Here is a 15,680-nt window from a genome sequence, read left to right as displayed (position 1 = left end):
TGGGCCTTAATGGGCCGGCCCATTTTTTTTTCTTTTTTGATTTAACTTTAAATCCCCGCAAACTATACTAAATGAACGAATTTTTGAGAAAATTTGATACCATTAGATTCATCGCACCTTAAAGTATTTTTAGGATTTTTTTTGAATTTTTCATTTTTTTAATTTTTCATTTTTTGAATTTAAATTTAAATTTTAAATTTTGGCCGGTTGGGTACCGGCCGAAACCGGAACCGGTCCGGACCGGTTTGACCGGTAACCGGACCGGTTCCCACCGATTTGGTGAACCTTGGTGGCAAGTCGGTCTGATGCATGTATAGGCGTTGTTCACGTTGACATGTTGAAAAAGAGTCGCATTCGTCAACCGGAGATTTGTTTCACCGTGACGCCGGCGAACGAGAAGGCTACCCAACCAGTCCAGTCCCAGTGGCGCTAGTCCGCCGGGCCGCTGAAGCTCAGCTGAGCCGTCATCGGGTCAGCTGCAGGAGCCCGAAAACGACCGCGGCGGGAGAGGGTGCCACTGCCAACTGCCAAGTGCCAACTGCCATGGACGGCTCTGAGAATTTGTGGCGCGCGTAGCGCTGGGACGGGGGCCACCGCCGCGACCTCGACGCCGACGAGCCACACCGCACGCCGAATCTCTGAACACCAATCCGCGCAATCCCGGCGAAATCCGCACCCCCGCTCGCCGTCGCACCGGCTCCACTCGTCCCGGATCAATCCCCTCCTCCACACACCCGCCCGCGCCGAGAGACACGTGCCAGTGCCAGTCCCGAGTCTGGGCCTCCAACCCAACCAGTTCGCCGCCCCGCCCCGACCCGCGGCGACCGACCACCCCTCTCGACCTCGACTCCTCGAGGCAACCAAACGGATGGGAGCCGCAGCCTGACGCGATGAGCCCGCCCACCATGCTGCTGCCCGTCGTCTGCTCCGCCGCGCCCAGCTGCTCCCCGCTCTGCCCGGTGCGGCCTCGCCCTCTCCCGAACCCTCTCGCCGTCTTCACGGGCGCTGATTGCATTGGTGCGGTTGCTTGGCAGGTGACGGCGTCGCACGTCGTCGCGCGGGTGCCGCGGAGGCTGGACGTGGGCGCCGCGCTCAGGTCCTACGCCGACCCGCTCGTCGCGCAGGTGCCCGACCGCCCGCCGCTCGCCGACTCCTCCATCCTCTCCCCGTACCCCGCCGCGCCGGACGACATCGCCCGAGGCTTCGGCGGCGCGGCCTCCGAGCTGCCCAGCGCCGGCGCCGACGCGCTATGCTGCGCCGGGACCGACCAGCCGCTGACGTTCCTGGCCGCTCCAGAGCAAGCTGCCGCCGCCGTCACTGCCGTGGTCGACTCGGCCCCCCGCGATGCCGCGGAGCGGGCCCTATCGGACGCGCCGTTCCCCACCACGTTCCCGTCCGACGCGTCCGAGGTCGAAGACTCCGTGGCCAGGCTCATCGATAAGCTCGGCAAGCAGGTCTTCCAGGCGGAGGACGCGCTCACCGAGGCCTATGACAAGCTGAGGCTGTCGGCGTACGACGCGCTCGGGACCTGGAGGAAGACGGTGCGCGACGCGATCGGTGGGCTCAAGGCCCCCGTCGATGCCAGTAAGGAGCAGGCCGCCGGAGGGGTCACGGACGCTTCCGGTGCGCTGCAGGAGAAGGTGGCGGGAGCTGGCGCCGTGGCTGTTGATGTTCTTAGGAAGGCAATTGTTGCCGCAGAGGGTTCACTGGGCAGTGCGGCAAAGTTCCTCGTGTATTCTTACGGATCCGCAAAGGAGTCTCTGCCACCAAATGTTAGAGATCTGTTGAGCACATCTGAGGAGAAAGCTAGTCTGGTTTTGAGACCAATCGGAAATGCTCTTCAACAGGTATGTTGCTCCAAGAACCTAATTGCATCGGTCCTTGTTCTAAACATCACTTTACTGCTGTTCTCACTGAACATTCTGCGATGAAGTTCATTGTTGATGCAGCCACTGATAGATATTACTGCATCCAATGATTCAGGCATACACAATTGTTGAAGGTGTTGAAAAGAATGTTGGTTTGGACCCAAGTGATCCTATTGTTCAATTGGCAGTTGTGCTTGGAGGTTCAGCAACAATAGGGTAAAGGAAGACCTATTTGCTTTGCCTACCTCACCTCTAGCTGCATCTTATTTTCAGAGTTCGTTCTAAATTTAGCTACATTGTAGGACATCATACTGGCTCTTTGTATACGGGGGTTATTCAGGAGACCTGTCACCAGAATCGGCATTGGAGCTATTGAAAAATGATGACAAAGCCTTACTTATCGATGTTCGGCCTGAGGCAAGATATTGTAAATCTCATTGGCCTTTTCTTTCTTTCGTGTCCCCTTTTCATCTAAGCTCTTTTCTGAATCCAGTTCATAATACATATCCTTTTCAAATACTAGAAATGGTTGTATTTATAACCTATTAATTATTAGTCACACTAGACAGGTTGACGCGCGATGCGCGTCTATTTGAAAGATATTAACTTGAAAAGAATGATGAAACATAAATTTATATTTTGTTGTACTCAATCCAATATTAAATTTAGATATTTTATGCTATCATAATGGTCATCTAAGCACAGTATAACTTTTTTTTAGAAATCCGTTGACTTTTAGGTGTGAGTAAAAATAGCTGACAGAGTAACGTATAAAATTAGTGATGAAAGAATAATTGATCCTATTTTTTGAATTTATGTACGGGAAACAAATTATAAAAAGTATTAGAGCTATCGTAGATGAACGTGGTGTACAAAGTTATTATTTTCATATATATAGGAAAAGTTAAATTTATTTTATATTTTGTATACGAAATCATCATCGATGTTTTTTCAAATGATAGAGGCACCTAATAGTACCGTGAGTCCATTAAGTGGGGCACATTAAATGTGCATGGGTCGCAAATGGTGTGGGCCCTCACTTTATAGTATACAAACAGTAGAGCTACTACATGTGAACGCAGTATACAAAATCATATTATTTTTTATATAAAAAATAATTAAATATATTTTATACGCGGCCCCACTTGAATAGTACGCGGCCCCACTTGAATAGTATGCGGGCCCACTTGAACAGTACACATGGGCCCATGAACAGTACCCGGACCCCCACATGAACATATGAAAGAATAATTGATCCTATTTTTTGAATTTATGTACGGGAAACAAATTATAAAAAATATTAGAGCTATCGTAGATGAATGTGGTGTACAAAGTTATTATTTTCATATATATAGGAAAAGTTAAATTTATTTTATATTTTGTATACGAAATCATCATCGATGTTTTTTTTTCAAATGATAGAGGCACCTAATAGTACCGTGAGTCCATTAAGTGGGGCACATTAAATGTGCATGGGTCGCAAATGGTGTGGGCCCCCACTTTATAGTATACAAACAGTAGAGCTACTACATGTGAACGCAGTATACAAAATCATATTATTTTTATATAAAAAATAATTAAATATATTTTATACGCGGCCCCACTTGAATAGTACGCGGGCCCCACTTGAATAGTATGCGGGCCCCACTTAAACAGTACACATGGGCCATGAACAGTACCCGGACCCCCCACATGAACAGTACCCGGGCCCCACGTGGGGCCAGAGCGAACGGGAGCGCTCCAAATCTTGGAGCGTTAGTATAGTACTCAATTCTGTCTTGGTTCTTTAGCACAACAGTTTACTGCAAAACTTTTTTAGGCAGGAAATTGTAGATCTCACTGGCCTTTTCTTTCTTTCATGTCATCTGAGCCCTCCTTTGTATCCAGTTCTTAATTCATAAAAATTGCTATAGGGAGTGTTTAGTAGCCACCTTCTGCCTTGTTGTTATAGTACAGCAGTTTGCTGGCAAGTTATTTACTCCTGACATACTATTTCTGGCAACAAATTTATTTGGTGCAAGTATAGTTCCTGAAGGTTTTTGACATGATTTCTGTAGCCTAGGCAAATGCGATCAAGCTGACTATCAGATTATGCCGTGTAGGATTTGAGGGGAAAAGATGGTGTTCCTGATTTACGCCTTGGGGCTAGGTCTAAATATGCAAGTGTAGCTTCACCTGAGGTACGTCTTATTTCAGTTAAAAAGAATCTCCAGTGGTACTTGATTATTGTTTTAATCACTCGGCGATTTCTGGACATTTCCTATGTATGCTTACACTGTCATTGTAATGGTGTCCTTCATGTCACACTAGCAGGGGTTATTTTCATAGGTTCTATGATAATTATTTCATTTGATTACCTTTTTTAGATCAAAGGCCCAATAAAGAATATGCTTAAAAGTGAAAGAGATGTTGATGATGCCTTACTTGCTGTTGTCATCCGAAACTTGAAATTGGTTAAGGTATGTGTTTGGAACTTAGAGCTGAAGCATGCACTTTGTATCTGCCTTCTGATATTTCTTCACAGTAAGTTATAGTATTTTTCTTTTACCTGCCATTATAGGGTGATTCAAAGGTCATAGTTATGGATGCTAATGGAGCCCGATCAAAAGCCGTTGCTAGGTTACTGAAGAAGCTTGGTGTGCAGGCAAATTTCGAATGCCTTATGTTCTACTAGTAGTTAAGTTGCATGCATCCTTGCCCCTGTCTGAATTTGAATATTTGGGTGCAGCGACCTTACCTAGTTAAAGGTGGTTTCCAAGCGTGGTCAAAGGACCTTCGTGTCAAAGAACTGAAACCTGAGACTGCATTAACGGCAATAAATGAGGTAAAAAGAATCAGAACCAGAAAGTCACCAGTTAACCAGAAGGATTGTGCCAACTATGGCAATCTTGTCTTACTACCGATCATGTTTGAATAGTTCATCTAGATGTTAGCTCTTGTGAGCGCACATTTAAAATATTTCATAAATTAATGTTCGACATAATTGTTCCTTACATTGCTGATCACTCACATTATTGTCTCAAACATGTGCAGGACGTTGAAGAAATCATTGAACAAATAAAGCCCACCCCAACTCTTGTGTTTGGATCTCTTCTGGTAGGCCACCGGTCTTATTCTCATTTTCTTGCCGTTTGCTTATGTTGGCACACTGCCATGCTGTTCCTGAATATCTTGCAACTAAATTTCTCTTACACTTTATAAGATCTGGTTCCGTTAAAATTTCAAGAGTATATACAGCACAGAACACTTCTTTTACCTTTATGTTATCTTTTTAACTCTTATTATAGGAATTATCCCCCCCCCCTCTGAAATTGTTGGATGCATTTTTTTTTCATGACAATTTTGTCTATCTTTTTTTGACAGGGCCTCTCAGCACTTTCCTATGCTGTACTAGGTACGTGCATCACTAAACTATGTTGTTGTATGATTTGGACTTCATGCATTGCTTGGTTAAGACGTGCATGATGTGATGCGAGAACAGTTATCTGGAGTGCAACCTAGAAAAGTAGCCCCTTGTTTGTGTTCCTGAGAGTTAAATACAAGCCACCTCATTCTTCTGATTTCTTGTTGCCAGTTCACCTAAACACTTCTGTTGATCTTCTTTGATTTGTCCATGATGTATACTTGTCACCAGGTCCTTTAAAATCTGATTGGAAGAAACATGTGTACTACAGCTGAATTGGAATATTGATTTTGATTAACTGACATTTGATCACTGTGTCTGCAGAATGGGAGACAACTCTGCAATACATCGCCGTTCTAAGCATTGGGCTGGTATGTAGTATGCTTGAGACACAACCTGTTTGTTTACGCCCTGTTCGGCTGGACAGATCGGCTGGGCTGGCCAGGCACAAATCAGCCAGCCGCGGCTGATTATTAGCTGATCGGCAAGGCTCGAATCAGCCAGCCGCAGCTGGCTTCAGTGCAACCGAACAGGGCATATTCAATATGTTTGTATGTTGCTGTTAACTGCAAATATACATATCCGCTTGCAAAATGTGGCAGCAACACAGTTTACCTGATTTTTTCGATTATTTTTTATAGACTATCTACTCGCGATTCACTACATACGAGAGCTCCGAGGATTTGGAGCAGGACCTAAAGTAAGTTATCCTGGAGCTTGTGCCTGTTTTTGTATCAAAATACCCTTTTAGGTTGATTTGAAGTCTTGGATTACAAGTCCAACAACTAAAGATATCATTACAAGTTCTCTCTTTGTCTAGACTGTTGCTGTCTCCGGTACAAGTAGGAGCAGAAGCGTTGTCATGGGCAGCTAAGAAGATAGAGCCGAGCAAGGTGGGCCTGCCGACGTCCCCCTCCACGACGGCGGTGAAAGACCGGGTTCTCCAGGCGGCGGCGAAGCACGAGTCGCAGCCATCAGACGCCGAGGAGTCGTCGGCCCAAACAGCCGAAGCATGAGGCGGTTGGTGGTCAGCTCCAATCTGTGCAAGCTGAATAAGATCTCGGTCGGTAACCCTCCGGTAATATGTGAGTTCGATGGTGTTTTCTGATCTGTAAGTAATCGATTTGAGTCACTGGAAGCCGCTGTAAATTAGTAACGTGTAAGCAGCTTTCGTAAGTCGTTAACAACTTGTGCGTTAGCAAAAGAGGATGTGTCAGCGTTGCCGAGCGTGCCTGAATTCTTGCCCCACTGCTTGGCACGCAATCTGGCTACTCGGGTCGGGGGTGTCTGCTCCAGCGGCAACCTTCGCTGGAGCGAAGCATTCAATGCTGGGGAACTTTGTTTTCACTTGAGTTTGTGCTCAGTGAAAACAAAGTACGATTATCTTAAATCCTGGGTCACCTGGTCAGATGCTGGTCAGATAGAAATACTGTACAGATTCTGGGGCCACAGGCCACTGGGTGAAATACTGAATGCAGCTCAGCTAACCACTGCCTACAATTTTTCATGGAAGTTTCGTCCGCAGGGCATTGAATTTTTGTGATTTAACTCTGGAAATTTGGTCGCCAGCAGGACTGTGTTCAGTTTTTTTTTCAAGATGTGCTGTACTCTGCTAAAGCTGTGTTTAGTTGGTGAAAAGTTGTTGGTTTTGTAGCACATTTTGTTGTTACTTGACAAATAATGTCCAATTATAGACTAATCAGTTAGACTGTGTAATTAGTTATTTTTTTCAATTGCATTTAGTGTTCCATGCATGTGTCCGAATATTTGATGATGTGACGGGTATTATAGAAAAATTTTTGGTTTTCAAAAAATTTTCTACAGTACCCATCCACATCAACTCTTTGGTCACATGTATAGAACATTAAATGCAGTTCAAAAAAATACTAATTACATAGTCTAAGTGATTACTAGGAGATGAATCTTTTAAGCCTAATTGGTCTAAGATTGAACATTATTTGTCAAATAACAATGAAATGTACTACAGTATCAAAATCTAAATTTTTTCACCACTAAACACAGCCTAACCAGTTTCTTGTTGAAGAAACAAGGGACGCTGCTTCAAGCCGTCCGTCGTTTCCGCACTCCAGCCAACGGCTCTACAGGCGAAACGGGAGGCCAACGGCACACCCGCATAGGATCCCATTCCCATCCCACAAGGAGTCAACTAGTCAAGCAACGTCTCTCTTCTCTTGCCAGTGGACCCTCCACGCTCCCCTCCCTCCGGACCCCACCAGCCAGACTACCCGTTGTCCCCCACCTCTCGCCGCCGCCCCCAACGGCCAAATCCACCGCGCCGCCCGGCCGCACGCACGGGCATATAAGTACCCGCCGCTCCCACTCCATCACTCCCTCGATCTCGCTCCCCTCCCTCCCTCCCTCGATCTCGTTCCCTCGCTCGCAGGCCACCAGCCCTCCGCCCTCGGCTCCAAGGCAAGCGGCGGCCCAGCGCCCGAGCGGCTAGACCGGATCCGGCGGCAGCGATGGCGGGGAAGTCGCACACGCACAAGGCGTTCCTGCTCTGCAACTACGTGCTCCTCGGCGCCGCCTCCAGCTGCATCTTCCTCACGCTCTCGCTGCGCCTGCTGCCCTCCCCGTGCGGCCTGCTGCTGCTCTTCCTCCACGCGCTCACCGCAGTCTTCTCCGCCGCGAGCTGCTCGGGCTCCTTCACGGCGCCCGCCACGCCCGCCCAGTGGCACAACGCGCACACGGCGGGGGCCGCGCTCACCGCCATCTTCCAGGGCGCCGTCGCGCTGCTCGCCTTCACCCGCACCTCCGACTTCCTCGCCGAGCTCCAGTCCTACGTCCGCGACGAGGACGGCGCCGTCATCCTCAAGATGGTCGGCGGCCTCGGCACCGCCATCTTCGTCCTCGAGTGGGCCGCGCTCGCGCTCGCCTTCGCCCTCCGGCTCGACGACGAGGACGACGACGACCTCCATGCCAAGAACTGGCAGTCCTACAACGTCTGATTGATGCCATCATCTGCCATCTGGTCTCTGGCGTCGTGTGGTGCCACCACACCACAGTTTCGAGCAACCGAGCTCAGATTCGTTGATTCTTTGCTTTCTGTTCTAGCATGTATTCTTGCTGTCATTCTTTTGTACTACTATGTACTTCTCATTGCTGCTACCTGTCAGCTGAAAATGTCAAAGCAAATATATATTGCTTTTGCTGCCTTTTACTTCCCATTTCTGCAGTCATAATCAATTGAGCAGTCAGATGTAAAGATTGCTTATTCGTCAGAATCCCAGAATCAAAAACTCCAGACTCAATGAGCTCACACTAAATAAACACTGTTAACACAAGTTGCAGGCGATGAGCAATTTCAGATCAAATGGCCTGCCGCCTGCGTTAACAATTGATAGATACATGTTGGACACATCAAGACCAAATACATCAACCAGTATCCTTCATAAATTAACTTATTTTTTGGCTAAAATTACAACATGTCAGCACCCAGAAACATTATCCAGACCTCCATGTTGTCAAAAACCCAAGTTCTAGTTGGGTCATCTTCAGTCAGTGAAGATGGAAAATTAAGCTGCGCTTCTGTAGTCTTTGTACACGCACCACTGTTACTCAGTGCTCATCTTTGCGCACAGCTCCATGGAACCCTGATCCTGAGGAATAAAGCTTCAGGACTCTACTGGGACGAGGGGAACAGATTAATCTGAGGAGCTTCAGTGCCACCGTTGCCATTTTGAATGGTTTTAGATTTCAAGCACAGCTCAGGTGAAGATGCCAGAGCATTGATGGCCTCTTCTGGAGGTAAACACCGCTTCGAGAAGTACATGGCTATGCCTTTAGTCTTTTTGCATTTCACTGAAAAACAATCGTTTGTGAGAATATTTGTCAAGGCCAAGTATTCATATCGCCAAAAGAACAGGTGGAGAAGAGTACCTGGTGAAGAATCCAGGCCTAGCTTGTCAAGAATCTCTTTCTTGACCTGCAAAGAAACAAATACAGTTTAGTACAAAACACATTAGATCCATTTCACCTTGCAGGTATAATCAGCTTGTAATCATGATAATAAAACAATCAGTATCATGGCTTTGAATGCAAAAGCTTTCTAACCTTCCAATGATTATCAACAAAGTCAGATATCTCCCTCACTCTACGGTTTAATTGATACTTTGAAACATTTGGAAACTTCTGATGCAGTAATTCGACCACCTTGTTGATACCATCTCGACATGATCGAATCACCTGAACCTGCATTGGAATTGAAGCAAAATGAAATCACAGCAATATGCTTGCGTCAAACAGATACTGCTACTATTTACTCAATACTTACAATTTCTGGTAGGTCTGTTTCTGGTATAGCAGATGCAGAAGCAGGAGAACCATTTTTCACATTGGACTGGTTAATTTCCTCAGCACTTGCAGATGAGTTGTCAATAGAAGGCACATCAACAACCGCACCTCCCAGACAGATGCGCATTGAAAGAACTTGCAGACATAGTTGTTCAACCTTTGCTGTTCCCTTGAGGTCTTCGGCAGTCAGTAATTCAGCTTTTTCATGATATAGGTTGGATATAACAAGAGGCTGGCTCTTCCGAAGAGCCTGCTCAGTCAAAGTGTTCAGGACTTTTTGCTGGCGGAGTAAAGACCTGAATTCTTCAACTTCTGTGCACTGACCAGTTGGTGAGCTACAAGCTTCCGCATCCTTATCATCCAATAGACTTTCTATCTGTATCCCCTGCAGAAACAGAACTCCAATGGTGAAACGAAGAATGTTGCTCATGTAATTGAGGTACTATAACCAGGGTTTACCTTTTCGTTTTTTTTTTCCGAATCCCGCCATTTACCGGAAACGAAATTTCGGCCGAAATTTCGCCGAATTTCGCTAATTCCGAACGGAAAGAGAATTCAAATTCAAAAAACGAAATTTCGGTGAATTCCGACCGAAATTTCGGTGATTTCGACCGGAAAATGATGTCCGTTGTGATTTTCGTACTGTTCCCGAGGTCAAATGAAAAACTTTTGAATACCAACTTTGTTCAGTTTTTCGAGATCTACAACTTTTGTTTCAGGAACTTTTTTATTTGAGCAATGGTTTGAAAGTTATTTAATTATTTCAAAAACTACCAATTAAAAGTCTTGTCATTTCATGTGACAACTTTCATTTTCTCTCTTAGGCCTCAACTGGACTTTTATTATTCTTGTTATGGCGGATATTCCTATAAATTTTTAGGGACATTAGTTGATCCAATTGAAAGTTGTTTTAAATCCAGGACAAACATGATTTGAATTGGTTATCAATTCATGTGATAGTGTTTGAATTTTTTGTTTGATTCAATTTGTATAGAGAATTGTTAAAGCATTCTGAAAGGTGTGTTTTCCGACAGTTTTCCAACGGAAAGTTTTTCCCTGCTCTATAGATGGTGACAATTCTCTTGTGGACTAAGATTTTGGTCACATGCATGCTGTGGATGCAAGAATTTGACCTTCTCTTCTTATCCTCGGGACTGGAATGGCGTCGGAGGAAATTCACTGGAATAAGGTTACATTCACCGACCTACTATTGCAATGCAAAGCTTTCTTCCACGAAGTGGGGGCAGATCAAAGGCCACAACTGACTTAATCTGCAGTTGCCAATGGAATTTAACACGTATCAGCAATGGCCACAACTTCAAAAAAAAAAAACTCCCAAGTCTCCACAGTTACCGGCTACAAAGCTAGAAGAAGAGCCAGATCGAGGGCCTGGTTAAGAATAATAGACTACAGCAGACAGAGGGCTTTAGCTGCCATCTCATTCGATCTCACCGCTACATACAAAAGAAAAGAGCTGCTAGATGATAATATAAAAGCAGATGCAAAAGGCAAAAGCGAAGCAAGATTGACGACGAGCCTAATTGGACAGCACGAGGAAACCAGATCTACTAGTCTACTGACGAGAGTATAGTCCACCCGGGCCGGCGATGGATCATCATCCTAGTTGTAGGTATGCATATGAAATTGAATAGGTACCTCACCAATATCATGATAAACCAAAGTCTAGTTGAAGTCGAGGGGAAAAACAAATTTTTGCACATGAAATGACGAGTCATTCAAATTATGATTTCAAATGTTAATTTTAGCCTAGCAAATGATCTTAGATTTGAGTGTGTTCTAGTCCTATTTGCTTAGAAAAACACCTAGTTTTTTATCATATTTTTTACATATTTTTTTACAAATTTTTTTGAATTTTTAAATTTTGAAACGAAATTTACCGAAATTTCACTTCCCGGTAACTACCGAAAACGAAAAATTTCGCCAAAATTTCACCGAAATTTTGAACCCTGACTATAACACACTTAAAAAGTGAAACACCTACTGACACCAGATATATGGTACAACATATTTGAATGTGCATTAGAACTCAAGAAAAAGCACAAGAGATGGAACCGAACTGAACAAAATTGCTAACTTATGCATAGAACTTGTATCTTCCTACTTTCTACTGCACCAGTATAGTTTATTACCCACTATTTTATTTTCTTGCAAGTTCAGCATTTAGCCTTAGAATAAGACACCCACTGTTATCACCCTTCCGTGAGACATAACACAGTAAAGCATATAAATTTCATGGAGTAGCATTTATCTATCTAGTGTTCAAGGTGACAGAATCGGAGAAGATTTGCTGATCTGACTAGTTAATTCACAGCAGGTTCAACAATATTTGGCTTGCTCTCATGTGAAATTGGTAGGAGCTTTGTTGATTGAAACTAGCATTAAAAACTGCACCGCACCAAGACCAATAAGGTACTCAAATTACATGAGACATCATTCGTTTAGTGTTATACCTCATTGTCCGAGAGATAGCCATCAGGCACAACAAAGCTATCTTCATCTTCATCTGTAATTTTGGAATCTTCTTCCATAACTTCATCACCATCCTTCTCACAGTCAGAAAGACTCTCACCAGGATCCTCCTATGTAGAACACAAAACATGAATATCTCTCACCAACAAGGACAAAAAAGACACATGAGTATCAACAAGTACCTCTTCCCATTCATCATCACTATCAACCTCGTAGTCAAGATCAGGATCCATCTTAAGTGGACATCTTGGGCCAACAACAGCACTGCAGATATAGTAGAACGAATCATGACATTGCACTAAATGGGACAGCAATGATAAAGTATATAGGTGACATGAGTTTTGCTAGCCAACCTTTTCTTCCTCCAGGTCCCATAATACGCTGGCCTGTTACTTTTGTCAAATTGCAGAAGTTTCCTCCTAATCAATCTAGTTTGCAAAGGTTTAGCATTACTGGTGCCATGACATTGCGCCTCACTTGTTGGTAGCATGTCAATGTCACTTTCAAGCTTATCATGTTCATTCTCCTGACTTGAGTTGTGGCAGCTATCTTCATTTTGAGTGGAAAGTATTTCATCAACCATATCATCTGAAGATTTTTGAAGCTTGAGCTCTTTAAATGCCTCCACCTTGGGTTTGCGCCTAATACTCCATCTGGAGGATCTATTGTAGCTAGATAGCTTCTGCCAACCAGTGACCTGCAATCTGTACAAAAATATTCATTAAATCACTTCACTTTTGCTAAGTGTGCAGGTGAAAGAAACAGAGATCAGGAAATGTTGCTAACCTCCGAAGATCCTCTAAAACCCAGTTCTCTTGTTGAGACAAGGAAGAATCAATTTTTGATGTGGTTGCTGGAACTTCTTTTTTGTTAATGGGACCAGCCGAGTCATTATCTCCAGATTTTTGAAGTTTTCCACTGTCTTTCTTACTTTTGAAAAAGCGCTCCATCATAGAAGCTTGCTTTTGAATGGCTAGTTGCTTCTTGAGTTGTGCAGCTTCCTTCTCACGCCGTTTCTGTTCTTTCTCAGCTTCCTCTTGCTGTTTTTTCTGCTGTTTCTTCATTTCGGCTTCTTCCTTTTCACGACGCTTCTGTTCTTTCAATGCTTCCTCTTCTTGCTTTTTTTGTTGTTTCTTAGCTTCAGCTTCTTCCTTTTCACGTCTCTTCTGTTCCCTTAGTGCCTCTTCTTGCTGTTTCTTTTGTAATTTCCTCATCTGAGCTTCTTCTTTCTCCTGGCGTTTTATTTCCTTCTCAACTTGTTTTTGCACTTTCTGAATCTCCTTTTCCTAGAAGCCAATGTTATACCATAACTGCATTAGTAAAAAAGCTGCGCAATTCCATTGATACACTGATTTTAATATTGTGACATGCTCTCTCACAACAAAAAAAAAAGGATAAAAGAGAACAAAGCACGCCTGCAAACATTGTATGAACTGAATAAAGATATTTCCTAGTTCAAACATGCAAACTGCCATGCCAGTGCCTGTACTAAATACTAACTTATTTCATCATTTGTCATATCTGAATATCTGAAAGTGCTTAACTAAAGAACAAACTGGAATACTACTGATGACCAATAACAACAACTAATCCATCAAAAAATTACTAAAAGTTGAACAAATCAAAGATCAAACTTGGAAGAAGGGACACCAAAATGCCATTGTCAGAATGTCTCAAGCACAGTGCAACCAAGTGCTTACATTAGCAGGCAAGTTTCCATTCTGCAGTTCAGAGACACTCGCATCGTCAAGTCTGCTAACATTTTGGCCATTTTTCTCTGCTTCTTTCATCAATTCCTTAGCTGTTGACCCAGCATCTCTCACACCTCTTTATTGACAAAAGTACACATTAGAACTTTTGAAACCTCAAGGAACAAAGAAATTGTGTGTGTGGATCAACAGAAATAAGGGTACTTACCTTTCTGTGTTGTTCTTCTGAGTCACTCGTTCCACCATTAATCTGATCTCTTCCAGGTTCAATGATTTATTCAATTTTAATGATGCTTTCCTGAGATCATTCACTTGGGTTTCAACTCCTCGGTTTTCCAGAACTGACAAAGTTGCTGCCAATGATGCATTCACTTAGTGAGTGGACAGATAAGAAATATAGGGAATTGGGAAATCAAAAGTTTACAGGCTCTGTGCCTACGAGTACAAATAGGTTGATTTAGCATCAGGTTATTTTAAAAGTAACAACAGGTATAAATGTCATTCAAGAAACACATCATGTATTTAAAGAACGTGACAGATCCTTCACATCTTCGGTAGCAAAATGGAATATGCAGAACCACTAGTACTATAGGCAGAGACAAAAAAAAATGACTTGGCATGAGAAGGAACAAGGTTTTCCTTACAATAGATGGCATCGATCCTATCATGGATTTTCTTTCTGACAGATCTCCTTGTACCGAGAGTGCTGCGTGCTTTCACAGGCATCAGCTTCAGATCTCTTATCTGCACATAAAAAGATTCAGTTTTAATGAAAAATGAAAGTGAATAGAATCAAAAGAACATCAAGTTGTAAAGGAACACCCAACTTACCTCCCAGCACCAAAGAGCTGACTCTGATTCATCTTCCAACACGTCAGCATCCGGGGAAGATTTCCCGTACATCATCCTCTGCCCAACGAGCAGGACAGAGCTACGGACCGAAGCCGTCGACACACCCTCCAATCCCTTCATCTTCTCATATATCTCGTCCACCAACTTGGTCAGCCCAAGACTGCTCTCCTCAAGCAAGCAGCCAACCAACGCGTTGCCGGACAGGTTCCCACCATCAAACTGCATCTTGCGATCAGAAACCTCCTTGTAATACTGGAAGAGGCCCTCGAGCTCCTGCCGGCATCCGGCGACAAGAGCGTCCTTGTCCGCGTCAGCAATCGCCGGGCCGTTGGAGGCCCTCTTCCGCTTCAGCTGCTTCTGCACCTCCACGATGGTGTCCGTCAGCGTAGCAGGAGACTGCTGCATCGGCGCCTCCGGTTGGCTTGACGGTGCTTGCGCCGGGGCGTCATCGGTGGCCATCGAGTCACCCGAGTCGAGCTCGGCGGGCCGGTTGAGGACAACGGGGCCGTCGACTTGCATCGGCGATTGCCCCAAATCGTCGCGTGCCCCTGCGCCGTTGCTGTCGGGGGCTTCTTCGGGGCGAGCAACGCCAAGAACCATGCCGCCACTCTCCATGGCGGGAGGGTTTGGATCTTGCAGCTGCTACTCCAGGAACTAACAGCGCATTCCTCTGCCCAATCTTTGTTCAAACAGTGGTCTACTCCACCTGAACAACGACAGAAAAAACGGAAGCACGGAGTTACAAATACGGCAGTACTACAATCTACACAAACTAGAAACCGCGATAGATGGCTTTCGAAAAAAAAAGCAGACAAATCGCAAAAAGAACACATTTCTGCAGAAATTGAGACCTGTACCTACGTATCCGCGGAGTCCAAGCGCCAGAGGAGGGCGCGAAGCGTACCGCCGGAGAAGGGCGGCGGCGTCCGCGTTGGCCTCGGGGAGGTGGGCGGCGCCTGCGGCGGATCTGGACTGGGGATGTGAGCGGGCGCGAGGAGGGAAGCGGAGAAGATTGGTGGAGAAGAGAGGGCGCCGAACCGGGAA

General features: G+C 44.9%; 3 protein-coding genes across 6 annotated transcripts; 2 read left to right on the top strand and 1 right to left on the bottom strand.

Annotated features, from left to right (window-relative positions):
* The first annotated feature begins 645 nt into the window (after positions 1-645).
* LOC120710362 lies at positions 646-6,795 on the top strand. Of its 2 annotated transcripts, none has more exons than XM_039995995.1 (13): positions 646-959; positions 1,035-1,847; positions 1,984-2,084; positions 2,171-2,285; positions 3,971-4,048; positions 4,235-4,327; positions 4,429-4,512; positions 4,597-4,692; positions 4,902-4,964; positions 5,232-5,262; positions 5,596-5,642; positions 5,913-5,971; positions 6,092-6,795. In XM_039995995.1, exons 1-13 carry the CDS (start codon positions 891-893, stop codon positions 6,285-6,287), a joined length of 1,845 nt encoding a protein of 614 aa, XP_039851929.1. In that variant the 5' UTR covers positions 646-890; the 3' UTR covers positions 6,288-6,795. The 2 variants fall into 2 exon arrangements, with proteins under 2 accessions (XP_039851929.1, XP_039851930.1); XM_039995996.1 differs by having other exon boundaries at positions 764-959; positions 6,076-6,795.
* An 822-nt stretch (positions 6,796-7,617) lies between these two features.
* LOC120710363 lies at positions 7,618-8,452 on the top strand. The gene has a single exon (XM_039995997.1). It carries the CDS (start codon positions 7,755-7,757, stop codon positions 8,238-8,240), a length of 486 nt encoding a protein of 161 aa, XP_039851931.1. The 5' UTR covers positions 7,618-7,754; the 3' UTR covers positions 8,241-8,452.
* A 69-nt stretch (positions 8,453-8,521) lies between these two features.
* On the bottom strand, positions 8,522-15,680 carry LOC120710361 (chromatin assembly factor 1 subunit FSM-like). Of its 3 annotated transcripts, none has more exons than XM_039995993.1 (13): positions 15,494-15,677; positions 14,616-15,342; positions 14,429-14,528; positions 13,993-14,137; positions 13,776-13,902; positions 12,862-13,361; positions 12,429-12,779; positions 12,258-12,339; positions 12,057-12,185; positions 9,566-9,970; positions 9,346-9,483; positions 9,172-9,217; positions 8,522-9,093 (listed from the first exon to the last, which is right to left on the bottom strand). In XM_039995993.1, the coding sequence occupies exons 2-13, from the start codon at positions 15,249-15,251 to the stop codon at positions 8,915-8,917; spliced, it is 2,838 nt and encodes a 945-aa protein (XP_039851927.1). In that variant the 5' UTR covers positions 15,252-15,342; positions 15,494-15,677; the 3' UTR covers positions 8,522-8,914. The 3 variants fall into 3 exon arrangements, with proteins under 3 accessions (XP_039851927.1, XP_039851928.1, XP_039851926.1); XM_039995994.1 differs by having other exon boundaries at positions 15,498-15,677; XM_039995992.1 differs by having other exon boundaries at positions 8,555-9,217; positions 15,494-15,680.

Source organism: Panicum virgatum, chromosome 5K, assembly GCF_016808335.1.
Source record: "Panicum virgatum strain AP13 chromosome 5K, P.virgatum_v5, whole genome shotgun sequence".
Lineage (NCBI taxonomy): Eukaryota > Viridiplantae > Streptophyta > Magnoliopsida > Poales > Poaceae > Panicum > Panicum virgatum.
Note: the sequence above shows the minus strand (reverse complement) of the source record. Positions and strands in the feature narration are given on the sequence as shown.

Coding starts and splice junctions, on each gene's coding strand:
- LOC120710362 (XM_039995995.1), top strand. CDS start 891: ATGAGCCCGCCCACCATGCTGCTGCCCGTCGTCTGCTCCGCCGCGCCC. Junction 960..1,034: donor GCTGCTCCCCGCTCTGCCCG/GTGCGGCCTCGC, acceptor GTTGCTTGGCAG/GTGACGGCGTCGCACGTCGT. Junction 5,972..6,091: donor GATTTGGAGCAGGACCTAAA/GTAAGTTATCCT, acceptor CTCTTTGTCTAG/ACTGTTGCTGTCTCCGGTAC.
- LOC120710363 (XM_039995997.1), top strand. CDS start 7,755: ATGGCGGGGAAGTCGCACACGCACAAGGCGTTCCTGCTCTGCAACTAC.
- LOC120710361 (XM_039995992.1), bottom strand. CDS start 15,251: ATGGAGAGTGGCGGCATGGTTCTTGGCGTTGCTCGCCCCGAAGAAGCC. Junction 13,903..13,992: donor CAGAAGAACAACACAGAAAG/GTAAGTACCCTT, acceptor TTGTCAATAAAG/AGGTGTGAGAGATGCTGGGT. Junction 9,218..9,345: donor TTGTTGATAATCATTGGAAG/GTTAGAAAGCTT, acceptor GTTTCTTTGCAG/GTCAAGAAAGAGATTCTTGA.